Source organism: Schistocerca americana, chromosome 5, assembly GCF_021461395.2.
Source record: "Schistocerca americana isolate TAMUIC-IGC-003095 chromosome 5, iqSchAmer2.1, whole genome shotgun sequence".
NCBI classification, from domain to species: Eukaryota; Metazoa; Arthropoda; class Insecta; order Orthoptera; family Acrididae; genus Schistocerca; species Schistocerca americana.
The window spans coordinates 335,150,818-335,174,444 of NC_060123.1; the positions used below are offsets into that span (position 1 = coordinate 335,150,818).

The 23,627-nt window shown below is 42.3% G+C and overlaps 1 protein-coding gene across 1 annotated transcript in view; it reads right to left on the reverse strand.

Moving 5' to 3' along the window:
- Positions 1-23,627, reverse strand: part of LOC124615764 (probable cytochrome P450 6a14) — a 117,869-nt gene that overhangs the window by 40,672 nt on the left and 53,570 nt on the right. The window contains exons 2-3 of the mRNA XM_047143859.1: positions 5,052-5,505; positions 1,403-1,657 (exon numbers count right to left, since the gene is read on the reverse strand). Of these exons, the coding sequence (XP_046999815.1) occupies positions 1,403-1,657; positions 5,052-5,495 (699 nt within the window). The 5' untranslated portion in view covers positions 5,496-5,505. The remainder of the gene's footprint in view (positions 1-1,402; positions 1,658-5,051; positions 5,506-23,627) is intronic.

The window sequence follows — 23,627 nt, forward strand, 5'->3', positions numbered from 1 at the left end:
ATGTAGATGTAGACCATTTGAGATAAGGTTGTGTTATTGCTGTAAGCTATAAGTTATTCATGGCAATAAAACAAGTTATTAATTTACATATTTCCGACCTACTGGCGGCTGGAGCAGCGATCAATACAACAGAAAAATGTATTTGTTCTATTCGGTAGTCAAGATTTCTAATTTTCCTTAATAGCTACAGATTTAGGTGCACAGTACCATCCTCAGGTCACCATACGATCAAAAAAAATCATAGTCCATAGTTAAAATAATAATGTAAGAAACATTTACAAACATTTTTTATCTTTGATAGAAAAGTAGAGAGCAACTCTAAAATATATAGGTAGCCCCTTAACCTGGCACACAGTCATCTCACTTCCGAGGTACTAAGAGAAAAGATTAAAGCTATGCTTTAAATACACATAAATTGCGGCCAGCGTTGGTAAAAGTGTTCCCAGTGTACGGAGATTCTTTTTTCTTAAAGAGACACCATAAAAATTTACAAAAGAAGAAAGTGGCAAATATGAAGTTTACGCTATTACATAACAAAACAATGAATGAAACAGTCACCACTGTAAAAAAAAAACATCAAAATTAAAATAGCTAATCAAGGCAGACTTGTTTACATTCACCGTCTCTATACGGTGACATGACCAGGGGGACCAGCGGCACAACATGGCTAAGCGTTACTCTTCAGCTGTTAGCTGGTAACCTTCGGCCGCTTTATCAGTGTCGCTTTTATCGCAGCAGTGCCCATGTGCACATTTGGGCCTTCGACGGCGGCGCATCGCCTTTTTAATTTCCTACCATTAGTATCTTATCTCAAAGTATTAGGTTACGATCCCGTACCCTCTGACACTAAAGAGACACAGTATGTGCAAGTGATAATTTCTTGTTTTGGCAATATTTCATTAACAACTAAAGACATTCGCCGACCGATAGAATGGTGTTCATTGATGTAAGCGTAAGCAACACTCAAGGACAGGGGTGTTCCGAATGGCTGACTGCTGGCTACAAGGCAGTACGATGAGCGACCTACGATCGTGAGGAATGCGGTCAACGTGTCCTCAATCTGTGTTATCGCTATTGCCAGTAGACGCATCGTAGTTATGCCGCTGCTTCTTTATTCGAGCAGCTTCTCATCTAGCTCCATGAGGATGAGTGGACCCCGTTCCAGATCTTCTCAACTCAGAAAAAATTGAGGGGATACCGGGAATAGAGCCAGGGTCCTTCCGCAATGAAGGCAGTTACGGAAGCAGTCGTCAATGATGTTTTACGTTTAATATGGAAATAATAAATGTACTTTTTACTGAACCAGAGACATGACAATCGTGTCAGCTCCTCGGGTTAGCAGAGCTCTACCTTCGGCAAACAATATCTTAAGGCACCGGGGTACGATCAGTCGACCACTCACCCGAAAGGTGTTGGCAATAGAGGGGAATACGTTGCAGAAAGAACCGATGAGGCCTCGGGCGGGCGTGGGGACGAAGAGGCGGCGCGCCCACTTGCGGAACTCCTGGTCCGGGTTCTGCAGGCTGTGCGTCTCGAGGCCGAAGGCGCAGGAAGCGATGACGTCAGTGCCGTAGCGAGCCAGCAGGTCGAAGAACTCCACGTCTCTGGAGCCAGCACCCATCACCTCCACCAGCTCGCGGGCGCACTTCTCCAGCGTCTGCAACAGACAGTGGGTTGTTTCTTGTTTCTCAAATATGATTTTTAGGGTTCTGTACCTCAATCTGCAAAAACGGAATCCTTACAGGATCACTCTATTGTCCGTTTGTCTGTCTCAAAAATGGTTCAAATGGCTCTGAGCACTATGGGACTTAACAGCGGAGGTCATCAGTCCCCTAGAACTTAGAACTATTTATTTATTTATTGTTCCGTGGGACCAAATTAAGGAGAAGTCTTCATGGTCACGGAACGGGTCAATACATGAAATTATAACACGATAGTAGAAACAGATAAAATGAAATATAAGAAACATATTCAGGCGACAATTCGTAAGTTTAAATAAAGAAAATCAACAATGTAACACTGGAATTTGCTTAATTTTTCAGCTCTTCCAGGAGCTCCTCGATAGAATAGAAGGAGTGAGCCATGAGGAAACTCTTCAGTTTAGACTTAAAAGTGTTTGGGCTACTGCTAAGATTTTTGAGTTCTTGTGGTGGCTTATTGAAAATGGATGCAGCAGAATATTGTACTCCTTTCTGCACAAGAGTCAAGGAAGTGCATTCCACATGCAGATTTGATTTCTGCCTAGTATTAACTGAGTGAAAGCTGCTAACTCTTGGGAATAAGCTAATATTGCTAACAACAAACGACATTAAAGACAATATTTTGTGAGGGCAATGTTAGAATTCCCAGACTATTGAATAGGGATCGACAAGAGCTTCTCGAACTTACACCACACGTAGCTCTAACAGCCCGTTTTTGAGCCAAAAATACCCTTTTTGAATCAGAAGAATTACCCCAAAAAATAATACTATACGACATAAGCGTATGAAAATATGCGAAATAGACTACTTTTCGTGTTGAACTGTCACTTATTTCAGATACTGTACTACTTAAACATGACTAACCTAAGGACATCACACACATTCATGCCCGAGGCAGGATTCGAATCTGCGACCGTAGCGGTCGCGCGGTTGCAGACTGTAGCGCCTAGAAATGCTCAGCCACTCCGGCCGGCTGGCTGGCTGTCTGTCTGCCTGTCTGACCGACTGTTAAAAACCCTTTTTCTGAGGAAGAGGCAGACGTACCGACTTGAAATGTATGTCCAGCACTAAGATCTGTAGTCCCTTAGCGTTGTAATACATGTAACCAAAAGATTTGGACATTCATATCACATATTTCGATCCTCGCCTATTCGCTCATAAAAACATGTAACTTAGTTCCCATTAACCTATAATCATGAAATTTGGCAAGATGCAACGTTTCACTGTTTTAAGTTTTAATTTCAAATCCTGTCGCACGAAAAAAGTTTTCATTTGTTATCCGTCTATCTGCTTGTCCGTCCGTCTGCTAAGACCCCTTTTTCTCGGGAACGGATTCTCGTATCGAATCCCATGGCGATGTGCAAAATTTAAGCTTCTACTTAAATGCAAACAGAAATACGGCCATTTATATCACAAATTTTGATGTTTTGCCAGTGTCGTTGTCGACAACAGGCAAAGACTGTCGAAATTCTCGATTCCCGTGATGAATATTTTATTATTAAAACAGAAACTCCCTTGTTTTATTAAAAACGAAGGATTCTCTCCATTTACCTATAATTTCTGGGATTTCATCCACTCCAGACTAAAAGTTTTAATATTTTCCTCCGATGGTTCTGATTACAGTTTAGAGTATTGACCATTTTCTTTTTTAGTCAGAAGACAAACTAAGGTCAAAGAGCGTCGCGATGACACATTCAGTATGGAAGTACCGTAAGGGATTTTCCATTTTGTGTAAAGCCACATGAAAAATATCACAATCGATATCCTGATGTCTATTAAGGTTTTAAATAATGCTGAAATCCCCAGTACAGTGGTATGGCTGCACAAAGGGGCAGAGAACCGAGCTTCGTTATACGCATTTATAAGGAAAATCCATATAATACAAATTCTAATTATTCATGGAACACAATTATTTTGAAGTAATACATACTTTTCGCGCATCCGTCTTGCTATAACCTTCGTTTGACAGATGCCAGTTTGCTTTTATGTGATTTATAGCCGAGCATATAAATTTTCTCCCAAATGAAGACGAAGGCACTGTACTTAATGCTGCTGTTACATTCCCCCAATAGTAAAAGATGAGTAGGTCGGTCCGTTTTGGGTTGTAAGAAGGAACGGGTGGGATAGCTGTGCATCCTCTGTACCTCGCTCTCGGTCAGTGACTCGTCACGTCTCCCTACCAATGCGATCTGTGATACAAGAACGCAGACTGAAGTAAAAAGCTGCCTGTATTACGTCTGACTCAATTTGTGACAAAGAAGTAATATTTTCCTAAGCTGATGGTCTTTTCAGCGGATTTTCCATTTTTGAGGCCCAGAGATATGTCTTCCCATTGTCCTACTGCGCCTGAATTTCTCACGTAGCACTGAATCAAACTGGAAGGTAGCCCAATGAAAATCAACAAAAACTTAAAAAGGTGTCATGTAAGAGCCATCCTATCGAAAGTTTTATCATCTGTCGTGATTGTAGAGCTGTAGTCAAACTCTACAGATTAATGGTGAACAGAAACAAGATTAGGTGGTATCACCTAACAAAGGGCGTAATGATACCTTAGAGTAAATAGACAGCACTGAACGTGTCCACCACTGTCACTATATTGATACAGGTTTTCTCTGTAGCGTCATTCGGTAATGTTTCCAGACGTTCGTTACTAACCTCAATTCGTTTCTCAGCACTCAGTGTAGTATCCAATGAACTGTGGACGAGGCCCGACCAACAGGCATTACATTCATTGATCAAAAATGATAGTGCATTGAGAATGGTTAGTTGCTAGCTGAAATCTAGATCTGCCAATAAAATTTAAAAAGGACGACTGATAGCTGAAATCTATTATTTGCAAGTCAGTATAACAGTCGCTGCGTGCAACAGCCTTCTGAGTGGAAGGTAACCTAATAAAAGAAAAATAGTTAAAGTCAAATGGTGACAACATCATTCAAAAAGTCTACCACGACTGTGTCTCCAGCTAAAATGTAATCTATCAGCATCACATATGCTCTCAACCTGTGAAGTTTCCCTTCGTTTCCTCCTCACCTGTAGGGGGCATCACATTTGTGTTAGATAGCGTATATTTATTCAATTCTGGAATGTTAAGTCGTAGACAAAAAAATGGAATAGTTCATGTATAAATGTATTTGGTTTGTGTATGCAGAGTAAGGTCTGTGACTTGTTCGACATATTCAGTGTATTATTGCCGTTCAAAATGCGGAGCTGTTACATATAAAGTGAATCAGTGACAGTAATGGTTTTCAAAGCTGTACTTACTCAACCAATTTTCCCATCCGTCAGTAGTTTCCTAAGATTTCTGAGATAGAACCACGCTGCAAGCTGTGAGCAAGATGTATATGGACTTACCGGAAACATCATCTTCATCTTCCCTGATGTGAACGTAGGTGTCAGCCTGTTTCTTAGCAGACGCCATCTTTCACCAGCCATAAAGACCAAGTGTCCAGTGAGTGGGTCGACATCTTCGTTGACATAAAGGCCGCGATCGTGGAAGTGCTGGAAGTCCTTCACGAGCATGCTCTTGATAAGCTCTGGGTCCTTGACGACGATTCCAGGCTGGGTGAACATGTAGATTCCAACCATCGGTTCGGAGGGCGGCACCGCACTGTACAGGTCGCAGCAGATGTCGCCGATGTAGCGCTGGAACAGCATGACGCGCCACGCGTGTCCAAATGGGAAGGGCGCCCCCGGGATGTACGGGATTCCCCGTCGCGGCCAGTAGCTCCAGCGGTAGTAGCCGTACAGCGCCACCGCGGCGCAAGCGGCCACCAGGGCTGCTAACAGCTGCAGCATCTCGACGAGTCTGCAACAGCACATTGCACATTGCGCATCACTATCTTGCTTTGGCAAACGTGTTGTCACTGAGCTAACAATCGACGGAAACCAAGTACAAGCCCACCACCTCTCTACAAACAGTTTTCGAAACGAATACTCACCTGTCACTGTAGTAGCCCAGTGCCTCAATCACTGATCAGCCATAATATTATGACCACCGACCTACTATAGATATAAACCCATCCAGGCGATAGCAGCGTCACCTGCCAACCCTGCTAGTCAGACACACACATGGTGCACATACACTCCTGGAAATTGAAATAAGAACACCGTGAATTCATTGTCCCAGGAAGGGGAAACTTTATTGTCACATTCCTGGGGTCAGATACATCACATGATCACACTGACAGAACCACAGGCACATAGACACAGGCAACAGAGCATGCACAATGTCGGCACTAGTACAGTGTATATCTACCTTTCGCAGCAATGCAGGCTGCTATTCTCCCATGGAGACAAACGTAGAGATGCTGGATGTAGTCCTGTGGAACGGCTTGCCATGCCATTTCCACCTGGCGCCTCAGTTGGACCAGCGTTCGTGCTGGACGTGCAGACCGCGTGAGACGACGCTTCATCCAGTCCCAAACATGCTCAATGGGGGACAGATCCGGAGACCTTGCTGGCCAGGGTAGTTGACTTACACCTTCTAGAGCACGTTGGGTGGCACGGGATACATGCGGACGTGCACTGTCCTGTTGGAACAGCAAGTTCCCTTGCCGGTCTAGGAATGGTAGAACGATGGGTTCGATGACGGTTTGGATGTACCGTGCACTATTCAGTGTCCCCTCGACGATCACCAGTGGTGTACGGCCAGTGTAGGAGATCGCTCCCCACACCATGATGCCGGGTGTTGGCCCTGTGTGCCTCGGTCGTATGCAGTCCTGATTGTGGCGCTCACCTGCACGGCGCCAAACACGCATGCGACCATCATTGGCACCAAGGCAGAAGCGACTCTCATCGCTGAAGACGACACGTCTCCATTCGTCCCTCCATTCACGCCTGTCGCGACACCACTGGAGGCGGGCTGCACGATGTTGGGGCGTGAGCGGAAGACGGCCTAACGGTGTGCGGGACCGTAGCCCAGCTTCATGGAGACGGTTGCGAATGGTCCTCGCCGATACCCCAGGAGCAACAGTGTCCCTAATTTGCTGGGAAGTGGCAGTGCGGTCCCCTACGGCACTGCGTAGGATCCTACGGTCTTGGCGTGCATCCGTGCGTCGCTGCGGTCCGGTCCCACGTCGACGGGCACGTGCACCTTCCGCCGACCACTGGCGACAACATCGATGTACTGTGGAGACCTCACGCCCCACGTGTTGAGCAATTCGGCGGTACGTCCACCCGGCCTCCCGCATGCCCACTATACGCCCTCGCTCAAAGTCCGTAAACTGCACATACGGTTCACGTCCACGCTGTCGCGGCATGCTACTAGTGTTAAAGACTGCGATGGAGCTCCGTATGCCACGGCAAACTGGCTGACACTGACGGCGGCGGTGCACAAATGCTGCGCAGCTAGCGCCATTCGACGGCCAACACCGCGGTTCCTGGTGTGTCCGCTGTGCCGTGCGTGTGATCATTGCTTGTACAGCCCTCTCGCAGTGTCCGGAGCAAGTATGGTGGGTCTGACACACCGGTGTCAATGTGTTCTTTTTTCCATTTCCAGGAGGGTAGTATCAGTGAGCCCGCTGGCCGTGTATGGAATTTGAAAGAGGAGCGATCTGAGTTTAGCCGAGGGCAGATTGTAATGGCCTGGAGGCTTGGCACGAACAATTCGGAAACTGCACGACTTTTTGGGTGTTCGAGCAGAGCTTTGGAGCGTGTCTTCAGTACGTGACGAAACCAAGGTGAAAGCTGGTCCAGGCGTCAAGGGATTGGACGGCCACCCCTCATTACAGATGTCAGACGCTGTAGGCTGGTCAGACTGGTAAAACAGGACAGGCGGCGAACTGTGGCGGAACTAACATCAGACTTTAATGTTGTGCAGAGAACAAGTGTGTCTGAACACATAGTGCACCGAAGATCCCTACGATGGGCTTCTGCATCCGACGATCTACGCATGTGCCAATGTCAACATCATAACATCAACAGCTACGATTGAAATGGACACGTCACCATCAGCACTGGGCGTCGGGGCAGTGGCAGAGCCGTGCCACTGTCTGATGAATCCCGATAGCTTCATCATACCGATGAGAGAGCGCAAATCCATCGTCTTCCAGTGGAACAGCTCCATGACGTCTGTACTGTGGGATGGATACAAGTTGGTGGCGGCTCCTCTATGCTCGGGGAAACACTCACGTGGGCATCCATGGGTGCAGTGGATCTTGTGCAAGGCACCATGATGGGCAAGTAATATCATACACTGGTTGCAGGCCATACAACGAGTATGTTTCCCGATGGCAGTAGCATTTTTTAGCATAGCAGTACGCCTTGTCACAAAGCCACGAGTGTGGTGGAGTGGTTCGAGGAACACAGTGGCGAGTTCCAAGTGATATGCTGGCCCCAACCTGCCAGATCTGAGCCCGATCGAAGAACTCTAGGACATGAGTGAACGTGGTGTCAGAGCTCATGACCACCTCCCCGGAGTTGACAAGATGCGTCGCCATTGTTATCCGTGCCAAAGGTGGACATATTAGCTATTATATAGGTGGTCATAATGTGCTGCTGATTAATTGTGACTATGGGATTGTATCTAGCAACGAGGCTACACACGCTAACGGAGGGAAGACTTCCACCAACAGCTGAGAATACTGTGGTCTACGCATGAAACTATTCACCTACGTTTCGTCCCCATCTGCATGGCAACTATCAAACGCTTGTAAATATCAAGTGCCCTTGGAACTGGAGGGGCTTTGTGAATTGTATGGAGGACACCACAATTAGCCCCATAATCCCAAATACATACAGTTGTTCCCGACATACCGACAGGTAACATCATCCTCGATTTCAAGTAATCTATCGTAATAATCCTAGATTTCAAGTAATCTATCGTTATAATTAGTATCTGCAAAAAGTCAGCATCCATATTTCATTTTATTTAACTACCTCTTCCCTTCTGTTTTAACTCCTAGAGTGCTTTTATTTTTCTGAAATGCTACTCTTCATCCTAGGACCTTATTATGAAACCATCAAACCCATAATGATACGACTTACATAGGAGATCTTTCATTGGCTGCAGAAGAGCTCATTGTTCAATAATCTCCATATAACAGTTGGAAATAGGTGGACTAAGAGGAATCCCAATGTCAACCACATCAATTCGTTCATGGAATTCATTTTGTGTATTTAAAAATAGAGATTCTCCTTAGGGGGCTCTCATCCTGGGAGTACGTGGGTTAGCAAGTGTGGAGCCTCGACTTGAGTTTGACATTACTTACACTTGCTGGAGCCAAACTCCTATTTCGTTTCCTATAGGCCTCTCTCGGCCAACTCTTATTTTTTCCAACCCAACGGTTTTAGGTTTCGAGATCAAAGGGAGTCTTTTTTTCTAGTCCTCAACTCAGACCTTTGAAGCTGTTGCCTTGTAGAATAGGGTGTTGGATGACAAAAGGCTAATGGAAGAAAATCCTGAATTAAAAATATGCGCATCCTGCTGTCTTGCAGGATGAAAGATGTGGAACCATCAAAGGATAGGAGATGCCAGAACTCAGAAATAAAGGCTGGTGGGGCAAGTTATGCTCCTTAGCTGTGGTAAAAACAGCCAGCCGAGGGAAAGGAAAATCTTGAAAACAAAACCACCGACAGCCAGGCCAGCGATCTACCGGTGGTGTAATTTCACTGCTCAGAGTACCGGCACTGGACCTCAGAAAGGACCGTAAATATGACGATCAAGGTTAGGAACAGGTCTAAGACACGGAAAAATAAAAATGGTCTGAGAATTGGAACATGGAACATAAAATCCTTAATATCAAAGACCAAGAGCTTATACAAGAATTGAAACGTCGTGAAGTCTCAGTACGTAGTACCCAAGAGACAAAAAATGAAAGACAAAGGGTGGAATCAATATGTCCAGTACTTACACATTTACAGTGGAGAACAGAAGCGGATAAGAGCTTTAGCGGGATTAGGGATACTTCTCCACAAGAAATACAAAGAGCTTATTGAGGAGTGCCAGTGCAGACAGAATAGTTTTACTAAAACAAACTGGCTCGTCACAAATTGAACATTATCTCCTTGTACATTTATTCCAACAACTACATTCAGGCGATAACTGGTTCCAGATTAACTAGCTCCGTTGCAGTTAATAGTGGTATTAGACAATGTGACTCTTCGAGCTCGCTTGAAGACATATATTGTAACAACTATATCCAGGCAAAAACTGTTTCCAGATTAACTAGCTGCATGGCAGTTAATACTGGTATTAGACAATGTGACTCAAAATGACTCTTTGAGACAATGATAAAGAAGGTATTGGCTGGTAATGGTTATAGAATGGGGGACAAACAAATGAAAATAATTTGTTATACTGACGATGCAGTTTTACTGGCAAACAGTGAAAGCAACCTGCAGAAAATTTTACATATATGTAAATATGGTCGTGTTCACACAAAAAATGAAATGTATGGCGACGTCTGTGGAACCGTTTAGACGCAAAGTGGAAGTGGATGGAAAAATTATTTAGCAGGTAATGACATTTAAATACGTTATATTGAACTGTTCAGCAGTGGAAACGGTGAAAAGGAAGATAGAGAACAAGTAACAGAAGTAAACAAAGTAACAGGGTGTTTTAGTGATACTATTTGGAGTAAACAAGCTTACAGGAAGATATGCAAAGGTAAGAATAAACAAAACAGCCAGTTATGACATACACAGCTGAGACAAGACCGAAAACATCAAAAGCAAAGAGACTTTTGGAACCAATGGAAATGAAAATTCTGCGACTGTTTACAGGGGTGACACTGAAAGATAGAGAGAAGTGAAAGCATTAGAAAAGGTCGTAAATTGGACTCCATTAATGAATGGGTACATACGAGAAAGCATGAGTGGAACGAACACTTATATAGGGTGAATAAAAGGAAGATTGGTAAAATCTTAAGAAATAAATCACCAGCTGGTAAAAGAAATGTTTGCCGTCCAAGAAAACGGTGAAACGATAACCTCAGGGTAGGCTGAGGTATACTGAAGGAAACAGACTTTAGCCTAGGAAGAAAGAAAGAACAGGAAGAAGAAAAAGAAGAAAATAAAGATTCACGATTTAGTAAGACCAACCTGCACCGGAAATACATCTTGTGAAACAGTTTCGTTCGTAGAAATCAACGTTAATAAGGAAAGTATATCAAAACTAACATCACTTGGGCTCCTGTCTTTGAGTCTGTGAAAACAGCGTAGTGTTTCAGTAAGGACTCTAGATATTTGAAGATCTCCAACGTAAATGGGAACAAATCGTCTGTGAATAATTGCATAAACCACGACCTTAAAAACCTGTTGTTTTAACGGAACGTTTCATGAAATGAACTAAAAATATCTGTAAACTCTCTGAGACTAAACATTTTTTTGTTACTTTGGTTTATTACCCACTGTTGATTGAGTACCTGCAAATTATATGTGTGGATGGGAGGGAGGAAGCTCCGCTCCGTACGTAGACTGTTGCAACATGCGCTGATGTGAAAGTCACCCCTCAGAACTCTCAAGATAAACATTTTATACATTGTAATTCTCATTTACAAAGTTAAACGCCACACACGGAGGCCTCTAACGATAAAATGCCTCATGTAATCGAATTGTGTGTTAATATATTCAGTCGTGGTATATACTGCAACGATATACGTGTATGCGGAGTAGTCCTAAAACCTTAATTATCACCTCGGAAAACATTAATGGTGACCATGAAACTAGGTGACGGTGTTAGTCACCCTTCAGTGCGACACGCTGAATGATTTGGCAGAGATCTTTCCTGTGGAGGACCGCAGTTTAACTCCTTAGGAAACGAGTTCTACCTCCAGAATCACCTCGTCGTCGTTCTGGAAATGCCGATCACGCTATAGTTTCTTCGTCCAAATCACTGGCTGCCACTTCAAAGGGGGGGGGGGGGGGGGAGGAAACATTGTGTTACCCAAAGAAGCAGTTGGTGTGAATGTGTTCCATGCAGAATCAACTAGGGCGTCTCGACAGCATAACGTAACCTCTTCCGGGAATTTTGGTTGTATGCTTCTGTGACTGTTTGCCCCCTTACAAGCATAATCTGTAGGTACACACGACGGTAGTCCCAAATAACACACAGTATGACCATGACCGATGATGCCTGCGTCTTCACCTTTCACAGTGGTAGTGACTCCGTATGTTTCCACCACTTGCTTCGCTGGACCGTCTCTTAGTGATGGAACAACCGAAGGAACACAATCGATTCATTCGGTTGATGAAAAACAATCGAAGCATGTATTTTTACGTGTTGTTTGAGTTGTTCATTCATTCTGTTGAGTGCAACCAATCTTTGGGAGCAACCCATTGAAAACAGTTGTCCAGCAGGTCGGACTTCCCATTCATTCTTTCGACTGAAACCGATCTGTAGGAGCAGCTGGATGAAAACGATCGAGTAAGTCGATAGCATAATTATTCCTTTATTTTTGAGTGAAAGCAGTTTGTGGGAGTAACTGAATGAAAACATTCGACACCGTTGCAGTTTTGCATATAACTGAATTATTCATTCTTTTTTTTTCAAGTGAGAAACATGTTATATTAAAAGTTTTTTATTTAAATAGTTATTTTCTGCTTTTTAACCTTGTGTGTGTGAGATTTTCAATTGATTTTAAACATTTCGATAAGATTACAACAGAGGCATGTGGTTAATTTCAGGGTTATTTCAGTTTTTTTTCTACTGAGTCAACCAATATATTGCTTCCTCCTACGTACATCCCGCTAAAAGACAGCGAATATAAAAATTGGAGAGAATAGAGGTCACACAGGAGCTTAGCGGCAACCGTTCCTAAGTGCAAAACATTCGCGACAGAAACAGGAAAACTGGGAAATAGCAGTGCTACACCAAGTATTCTCCGTCACACACTAGAAAAGAAAGCGAGTTAATATTGCATTGTCATTTAGTTCTGAGCTAAGTTGAAAGTTTCAGGCTTTTAGCCAATCGGGAAGTTAGTTTAAAATTAGTTGCAAAATTTGTACCGCACAGACAGACAGATAGACAGACCGAAAAACAAAGTACCCTCCGCCACACAACAGACTCTAACGAGTGTTAATATTGCAGTGTCATCCATTTCTGAGCTATGTTGAAACTTGAAAGCTTATCTGTAAATTAGCTTAAAATCAACTGCAAAATTTTTGGGGGAACAAAGAGATAACAAATCGAGCTAATAAAAACGTGTTACAAAGTGATTATTCATTTATATTTAAATAATTTTACAGTGCGGCACCAGACGCTAAACTTTCCAAATCGACCAAAACTTGATTTTTAATGCCACAAGAACGAAAATTCGTATTTGAGTAAATAAATATATACATTTTGAAAATACTTTACTTTTAGAAGTATATTTTTATTCACATGTCCTTGAAATAAAATACTTTATTTGTCCCTAAAAAAGTGTCAGTCCTATTCATGGTTCATGTATAACCGAAGAGGCTGAAAAAGGATTTAAATAAAATCACTCAAACCCGGTGAGTGGGTGAAAACATTCATGTAACGGCCGCAACCGATAAAGACATTTTTCGGTCAGTTGTGTCGCATTGAGTGAAACCACTTAAACCCGCTGAGTGTGTGAAAGCATTCATGCAGCTGATATGACCGTAGAGACTAGTTTCATTCGGTTCTTTCATTCGACTGAAAAAAACGTCTGAACGAAGAAACAATCGACGGACCAATCGTTTGTTAAAAACAGTCAGTTGTCCCATTGGTAATGTCTCGAGGTCATAATGCTACGTCCACCGTGATGGTTAGATGGCTAAAGAAGTTATATGCATTGGTGTGAGACGGTTGCAACATTTCCGCTAGTGCCTCGGTGCTACCGGTTTCTTGCAAATGGGTGTGAGTAGTCGCGGAACCCAGTGGGCGGAGAACTACGTAGTGTTCAAAATGTCGTGCAAGTCGTTGTAAAACCCGTGACTGATTTTCACTTTTCCACTGTTGTCTCGGTATTCGAACACAAGAACTTCAACTCGTCTTGAAATTCCCGTTCATTACAGAGGGAAGGTCTGCCACTTCGTTTGACCACATTGGAAGTATATTGGCCACCTAACAACTGCGTCATATGATGGTGTGTTGATGTCGCACATTTTCACCAACCCATCACGGATTCTTGCTGCATTATTCCCCCTCAAAAGCTCAAAACGAATTGTCGCGCGGAACTCCACTTTGTCAGTAGGCTGCACCAGTGTATATTGTATCGTCTAGGGGTTTCCTATGGTACTGAAGTGATATGTTTTCAATAAGTGCAGACATGTGCCTATAAACAAACACAAAATTAATTACGTTACTTTAATGTTTCAAGGTGATAAATAAGATATATACGAGCCCACTCGCAGCCACTGTCTGTAATTCCTTTGTGTCTTCATAAATAAGAATTGTACGTTCACACGCAGCAGTGCATAATTTCGATTATAGGAAACCTACCTTCTTTTATTTTATTTGGCAAGTCCAGTTTCGTAGGACTAAATTGAGGAGCAAATCTTCGTAGTCATGAAACGTGTCAGTACATGAAATGCAACAGAAATTTAATAATAGATAAAATAAAATGTTTGTGAATTCTAAAAAGACGAGAAGCTATAAGCTTATATAAATGTGATCAACAATGTAACACAGGAATTAGCTTAATTTTTCAAGGAACTCCTCGACAGAATAGGAGTGCCCCATGAGGAGGCTCTTCAGTTTACATTTTAAAGCGCGTGGATTACTGCTAAGATTTTTGAATTATTGAAAATGGGGTGCAGCATAATACTGAACGCCTTTCTGCATAACAGTCAAGGAGGTGCGATCCTAATGCAGATTAGATTTCTGCCTAGTATTAACTGAGTAAAAGCTGCTAATCTTGCGAATAAGCTGATATTGTTAAGAAGAAACGACGTTACAGAATATTGAGAGGCCAATGTCAGAAAACCCAGATCAATGTCATAAACAGGGTTGACAAGAGGTTCGCAAACTTACACCATTTATTTCCCGGACCGCATGTTTCTGAGGCAAAAATATCCTTTGAGAATGGGAAGAGTTACCCCTAAATATAATACGCTACGTCATAAAGGAATGAAAATCGGACCATCACTTACTCCAGATACTGTTCTAATAGCAAAAAATCACCATTAAGTTTTTGAACAAGATCCTGAATATGAGCATTCCACGACAGTTAAATTATCTGAACATCTAGAAATTTGAACTGTTCAGTTTCACTAATCATATGCCCATTCTATGTAATTAGAACGTCAGGTTTTGTTACATTGTTTGTTAGAAACTGTAAAAACTGAGTCTTACTGTAATTTAGAGTTAGTTTATTTTCTACAAATCTTGAACTTATGTCTTGGACTGCACAATTTGAAACAGTGGCAATGTTGCACACAACATCCTGTATTACCAAGCTTGCGTCATCAGCAAACAAATATTTTAGAATCACCTGCGATACTAGAAGACATATCATTTATATAAATAAGCAACAGGAGTGGCCCCACTGATCCCTGGGCACCCCCCATTTAGCCGTCCCCCGCTCAGATCCCACATCATAACCATTCTCAGCACTGTAAAGAATGACCTTTCGCTTAGTTTAGTATACTTATTTCTATCTTCCGTGGTTTATAACTGCGAACGCTTGCTGTCATACAACAACAGCACATCTTCTCAGTGTTAAATATGGCAGCAAACTGACATGGTTCTCTTAAGCTATTATTTTTACATGCAGCTATTTATGTTTGATTTTGATCAATCTTTCCTTTCGCTCACTCTCGCTGTACCTAAAAACACAATTAGTGGAAAAGGTTGTCAATCAGATGTTATTTCAGTTTGTGTTCGAAGTTCTTTTCTTTTTTCTTCCTCGAATTATTTTCTGGATTTATTCCAATCTCTGTCTTCCTCTACAGTTTTTACACTCTACAGCTTCCTCTACTACCATGGAAGTAACTCAGTGATGTCTTAGCAGATGTACTGCCGTCCTGTCCCTTATTCCTTGCCTCGCTGATTTTGCGGAGAACCTCCTCATTCCGTACCTTATCACTCCACCTAATTTTCAGCATTCTTATGCAATACCACTTCTGAAATGCTTCGATTCCCTTCTGTTCCGGTTTTCCCACAGTCCATGTTTCACTACCGGACGATGTTGTGCTCCAAACGTAAATTCTCAGAAATTTCTTCTTCAAATAAAGACCTATACTTGTTACTAATAGACTCTTGTCCAGCAATGCCCTTTTGGCCAGTGCTAGTCTCCTTCCTACGCCCTCGATGCTCCGTCCATAAGTTATTTAGCTGGCTTTGTAATTATTGTTCACTTTCACTGACAATAGTAATGTTGTCAGTGAATCTCATCATTTATATCTCTTCACCTTGAGTTTTAATCTCATTCTCAAACCTTTTTTTTAAATTTCCGTTCATTGTTTCTTCGATGTATAAACTGAACAATAGACTGATCATATTGTAACATATTACTCTTCTTTCCCTATGGCGTACCCCTATTCTTATCAGAATTTCGAACATCTTGCACCACTGTCGAACGCTTTTCCAAGTCGACGAATCCTAAGAACATGACTTGAATTTTCTTCAGTATTCTTTCCATTATCAACCGTAACGTCAAAAGTGCGTCTCTGGTGCCTTTACCTTTTCCAAGGCCAAACTGAGCGTCCTCTTGCAGATACCTACAGATCCTTAATTTTCTTTTCCATTCTTCTTTATATTAGTTTGTCAGTAACTTGGATGCACGAGCTGTTAAGCTGACTGTGCAATAATTGTCGCACTTGACAGCCCTTGCTGTCTTCGCAATTGTGTGGATTATGTATTTCCGAAAGTCTGATGGTACATCGCCGTTTTCGTACATTCTTCACACCAATGTGAATAGCCTTGTTGCTGCCAATCCCCCAGAGATTTCAGAAATTCGCATGGAATGTTCTGCTTTATTTCATCTTAAATCATCCAAACCTCTTTTAAATTCTGGTTCTAACACTAGATCTCCTATCTCTTCCCTCCGACTTCTGTTTCTTCTTCCATCACGTCTTCAGGCAAGTCCCCCCCCCCCCCCCCCCCCCTTCATAAAGCCACCAGTTTTCTCTTTCCACGTATCTGCTGTGTCCTCTGCATTTTACAGCGGAATTCCCACTTGACTTGTAATGGTACCGGCCTTGCCTTCAATTTCGCCAAAGTTGTTTTCACTTTTTCGAACGTTGAGTCAGTCCTTCTGACAATGATTTTAATTGAATTTGCGGTAGTTTCAACCAGTTTTTTTCTGCTGCACATTATCAAATCTCAGCAGCGCAAATGAGGAAGAGATTATCCGTTTATCTAAATCTTGGTGAACGTGTGTGTATGAATTTCTAAAGGACCAAACTGCTGAGGCCATCGGTCGCTAGACTTACACACTACTTAAACTAACTTATGCTGAGAACAACACACACACCCAGGCCCGAGGGAGGACTCGAACCTCCACCGATCCCGGTATCAGTGCAAAAGGTCTAATACCCAGTGGAATTTGGAGAGCTTATACTCAGAAAATAAATGAAATGTTATATATTATCTATTTAGCTACTATTCTCATTAATTTCGTCGTTAGAGCTCAGTAATATGCTTAACTGTTGCACTTAGTTGGCCTTCGCTTGGTAAGGCAAGACTTTGGTAGTATCAAATTCAACATCAGTTTCCTTTCCGACCGTTCACTAAAATAAATTATGAAACACAGATAAAATGACTGGAAATGAATGTAGGGAAGCGTTTAGAAAGCAAGTGCACAGCTCTACCCTACGTATTTGTTAACTACGGAACGTCTGTACATACCTGTTCTCCTGCTGTGGACTGACACTGATATTTGAGAAAGGCTGAGAGCTTTATAAACACAGAACTCGTATCGTGCGCTTTCACAGATAAAGCATGTACATAAATCTACTCACTGATAACAGGATTCCAGATTCGATGACATCGTAACAAGGTCCGGTTGCTAAGTATACGATAAGAGTATGTAGCATCAGCTGATGCGAAGTAACAATCAATATAAATATTTTTAACGTTTCGCAACCGATTCTCGTTAAAGATCAAAATCAAACATCATTGTAGATTGGAAATAATTTTTTCGGACTTCAGTCTGTTGGTTGCCAGAAAAGAACTTATATTAAGTACTAGAGTAGCTCAGCAGTTATTGTGTTGCTACACTTTGGTGCGCTAGTGTCAGTTTGTAGAACGTCGAAAGTTTGAATGAAGCTAGGTAAATATTTGCGCGTTCCATATATAATTTTTGTAACGTGACTTAGTGTTACGGAACGAGACAGTTTAAAGATTGTTAACAAGTGTTAACTGTATACACGTAGTATATGCAAGAGTAGCCACCACAGTAGGTAGAAAGCATATCGTACACAACTTGATCCAGAGATCAGAGGCTCATATCTTTGTGGCAATTGCATTGCAATAAGTACTGACCGGTTTGTAATAAAGAAAGAATGGAAATTACGATTTCACGTACCGTTGACGACGAATTTCTTATAGTCGAAGCACAGGTTCGGATTATTGAAGGAAATGTGGCTTGTCCTCTTCAGGGGAACAATCTTGGAAATTGTTTTAAGTGATTTAGGGAGTGCAGGGAAAACACAGCTGGTTTGTTGGTTGGAAGGAGGTATGAATTGCAATCCTCCCGGATACGAGTTCAGTATCTTATCACTAACCCACTGAGCTTTTGTTTTTTGTTTTTTGTGCCTTCACACTTCTTTACGCCATGCTCGATACACCACCCCATAATCTCAGCATACGGTTCGCAGTTCCACACTTACGAAAAGTTTTTAGAATGTTGCCAGAAAGCTCAAATCTAGGAACATTAAAACATCAATTTATGTGCACAACATTATTGGATACACTTCGTCCAATGATAAGGATAGTACATCAAATCTTGAAAAGAGTGGAATACACAAAAACAGTTGCCGTTGTGGCAAAATCTGCATGAACCAATTTAGCAGGGCAATGTACACCCATCTGAAGAATCATCATAGAAGCTGGAGACATAGAAACGGAGACTCTATCTTTCCTGACAACATTCTTAATAAAGGCCACGGATATTTGGTGGAATATGTAGTCCTACACAACACCCACAAAGAGAGGGAGATGAATGATCTTTAAGTAAAGGAAATTAATAAACTTGTTTGCCCAAACTTACTGATGAATGATCAGAAAAAGTTCCCTTACCGACCACTTCTAACTGCAAATAAATCCATCTAGGCTACTTAGTAAATTATCGCTCCTACTTATATGCTTTACTTATTTCATTCACTGTGATCTCGCTCGCCATACAAGTTTACTTTGTATAGTTACAGTTGTGTAACTGCGGTTTAGTCTCATCTCATGCCTCACTTTAGATATCTTGCTCCGTTTAAGACAACATTAATTCAGTCACGCACTTTATTGTGTTTTGCACAATTTATTTCTCTGCGTGTAGCAATTATTGTTATGCAGTTAATTAAATCAATGGGTACATATTTAATCCAAGCTAAACAAATTTTACGTAATATTTTAATCTAAATAAGTCTTCTCGCTTTATTATAAAATCGAATGCCAATAACTGTAGTCTTTGAGTGATTCTTTGGATGCATCTTGTCTAAAATCTTTAATCTCACAAAATCCATATCCACACACATTTACCTTTGCAACCGATGAAGGCCTCTCTGCCAAAGACCAGTCACTTGCGTGACTAATATTGTGGAATATTACACAAGGTTTGCATGTTTTTCATTCATGATACATAAAATATTCATAACTGAACCGAAGTTTAGTGGCGACTTCTGCCACCAAATGTATCAGGATGACCAAATGTAGCAGGAAGACACCAAATGTAGTTGATGGGAGCCAGGAGGTACTGTATTAAAACTCGGCGAGAACTTTCCAAGTGGTTTGTTGTTTTTCAGTTACAGTGCCCTCGTTCCTATTGGTCTGTGTCACAGGGCCCCACAATGCTGAGGAGGCACCCCAGCGGCCCTTGTAATGCAATGCTGTGTCGAGCCGGCCTCGCACGCCAGCGGAGTTGTGGCATCGTGAGGATGCCAGGAGTTGGCTCAGCAATCTGCATCCCTGCCGACTCAGCGCCACTCAGTGTGAACTGCAGGCAGCCAGCTTCGTCCCTCTTGCCAACGTGGCTGAGATCGCAGCGACGAACAAGCGCCCGTGATCCGGCGTCCGAATCTGCGGCCCTCGCCTCGGGATGTCTTCAGCATGTATCAGGAACCGAGAAGACTGCCCGCGGTAGCGAGCCGTTGAGTGACCCTCCGCTGGCTGGTTGGCTGACTACAGACCCTGAGTTGGCCTCAGGGGGTCGAACCGACGACCCGCCATGGACTGGAACACTGGAATGCTGGGGCCCCATCTGTTGCTGCATGTAGCCCGGTGGTGTGATACACCCCGCCATCCAGGAGAGCTGCCACACTTGAAATGACTCTCCTTAGAAAACGGCACCTATTTATATTCGAATGTGCCCCTCTGGGGCCACACTAGGTTGGCTAGCAGCCCTCTTCTGCCTGTGACTTGCGCCATGCAAACTGCTGGGTGTGCCTTTTGCGGCAGTTCTACGCCCCTGTGGCCTCTATTTGCATTCGCAACTGCTGCTATGTGTAACCCACTGCAATCTGGCCTGCACCTCGCTGTAACTTGTGCTCAGAGTATCGCACAAAACTAACGTTTCCTATTTTGAAATGTGGTGCCGCTACAAAAGAAACAGTCAATTAAGCCAATAAGTTTCTTTATAATAAGAATGATAATAATAACATTATTATTATTATTATCTTTATCATAACCCACAAAACATTATATCTAGCAAGAGTGATTATGTTAGTTTCGAAATTAGTAAAAGTGATCTGTTCTGTAATTACATATCAAATGGAAACTCCTTATTGTATTTAGTAATACGAAATCTATCTGAGGTAAATGGCGCAGAAATTACATATGTGGCATGTCCACACAATAATATAGAAAGCAAAACCCATACACGATAAAGTTTACACGATTCACTTTATTTGAGTCCGTGAATACACCTTTGTTTAACCCACCTCTGTTGCTGAGGTCACTAACGCACGCTTGTGCAGTGCTGCTCGACCAGAGGGAAAGCCGGTTCGAATCCTGGTGATGGAAAAAGTTTTCATTGCCACGATTTGGCAGTAAGGAGAAGAGAGGCGTTGGTGTAAAGTTTCTGATCGTCAGACCTTGGGCCAAACCTCTCCACATTATCTCATGAAGTGAGGGCATATGACATTACTGATGGGGACATTAAGCTTGGCGGCACCTACATCTATATCTACATTAATACTCTGCAAATCACATGTGAGTGCCTGGCATAGGCTTCATCAAACCACCTTCACAATAGTTCTCTATTATTCCACTCTCGAAAAGCACTTGGAAAAAACAAACACCTTACCTTTCCGCCTGAGCTCTGATTTCCGTTATTTTATTATTACGATTATGATCGTTTCTCCCTATGTAGGTCGGCGTCAATAGAATATTTTCGCATTCGGAGGAGAAAGTTGGTGGTTGAAATTTCGTGAGAAGATTCCGCCGAAACGAAAAACGCCTTTGTTTTAATGAAGTCCACCCCAAATCCTGTAACATATCACAGACACTCTCTCCCCTGTTTCGCGATAATACACAACGTGCCGCCCTTCTTGGAACATTGTCGATGTACTCCGTTATTGTCACTGACACTCTCTCCCGTGTTTCGCGATAATACCGAACGTGCTACATTTCTTTGAACTTTGTCAATGTGCTCCATTAGTCAGGTAAGGATCCCACACCACCCAACAGTACTCCAAAACGAGGACGGACAAGCGTAGTGTAGACAGTCTCCTTAGTAGATGTGTTACATTATTATCTGCCAATAAAAGGAAGTCTTTTGTTTGCCTTCCCCACAACATTTTCTATGTGTTCTTACCAGATTAAGTTTGTTCGTAATTGTAATTCCTAGGTATTATTTGAATTTACGGCCTTTAGATATGACTGATTTAACGTGTAGTTTGATGGATTCCTTTTAGCACTCATGTGGATGACCTCACACTGGTCATTATTTGGGGTCAACAGCCAATTTTCGCAACATACAGATATCTTTTCTAAATCGGTTTGCAATTTGTTTTGATCTTCTGATGACTTTACTAGATGATAAACGACAGCATCATCTGCAAACAGCCTAAGAAGGTTGTCTCTAAGCTGGTCGTAGGTTGTGTTCCAAAAATTAACAGCATAGAGACAGAAGACAGAAGTGATGACACTTTCTTCAGAGCCTGACCATCATTTTGCAGGACAATGTTCAACACGTACAGGGCAAGCTGTTACTGATTTGTTTGACTAATGGGGCTGTGAGAGCTATAATACCTACTGCACTCCGCTGACTTAAGCCCTAGTGAGTTCAACTCTATTTCTGAACTGAAGGAAACACTTCACGGCATTCGCTTTAGAACTGCTACAAATTCGTCGGGCAATAGACCGCGCCGCTCGAACTGTCAGCACAACTGGCACTATTAAGAGTATCATACGACTTCCACATCGCTGGCAACGGGTTATACACAATGCTGGTGACTTCTTTGAAGGTCAGTAAAACTTTGAAATACGCATCTATTTTGTACGAGTTGTAAATAAATAGTTGCCACTATTACAATTCCAACCCTCGTATGCACAGAAAAATCATGGCAGCCTTCGGTGCAATTAAAAACAAAGGCGTCAGTATTAAGAATGAAAGAGAAATTCCTTTGTCAACCACAGAGAAGAGAGCGTATAGGCGGAAAGAGTACATCGAAGGTTTCTACGAAGCGGAGGAACTGTCTGAAGATGTGATAGGTGAAGAAATGTGATGCATTAGGGAAGACATAGGGGATACAGTATTAGAAACAGACTTAAACAGAGCTTTGAGAGGCTTGCGAAGAAATAAGGCAGAACGCATAAATAACATTTCTTCAGAATTTTTATAATCATTGTGGAAAGTAGCAGTCAAGTGAGTAACCAAGTCGGTGTGTAGAATCTATGTGATTGGAGACCATCCCATCAGACTTTCGGAAAAGTATGATCCACAAGATCCAGAACATGGCAAGCCAGGTAAGTACTAGAGGTAATGCAGAATCGACTTAAAAACTTGTGCATCTAAGTTGCTGTTAAGAACGAAATACATAAGAATGCAAAAAAAACTGAGTGGCTGTTGGATGATAACGAATTTGGTTTTAAGAAAGATAAAGGCGCCAGAGAGACAGTTCTAACGTTGCGCTTTTTAAAGGAAGGAAGACCTGAGAAGAACCAAGACACATTAATGGGAGTTGTCGACGTATAAATACTGTTCCACGATGTAAAATAGAGCCAGATGTTAGAAAAATTGACGTCAGTTTTAGGGAAAGGTGGGTAATGTACACGAGCCAACAGGGAAGAACAATATTGTATGATCAAGAAAGCAGTGCTCAGATTAAAAAGTGTGTAATACAGGGATGCCGTCTTTCACTATAGAAACATATACCAGAATGGTCAGCTCACATATTGGCCCTTAAGGCTTACCAATTGGATGATCTGATAGTGCACAAAGTTCCAAAGCTAGACGTTTATAGAAAGTAAGAGAATTGAACTTATCCAGGAGCATGAGCTATGATACCAGCCGCTCAAAATAATTAACTGTTGTTCTGTTGTCCACTACAGTAATTGAGTACCCGTATGGAAGCATCTAGTTCTAATCCGGTATCGGAGCAAAGTACGTTCAGTCTTGTGCGAATAACTGGAAGCTACTTAAATAATTATGTTTTCTGTTGCTACAAACCAGTATTAGTGCCTAACGCAAAATGAAGATGCTGCACCCTTGCCGGACAACGTCTACTCTGCCGAAGAGAGAAATAATAGAGAAACACAAATGTAGTCCAATTCTGTAGTACAATTTGGTGAGGAGTCATTCGAACCAGGAGCAGTCGATTCAGATCCTGCTGATGCTAAGAAAATTCATCATCAATATTTAATCTGAAAACGTAACATTCCTGATCGCC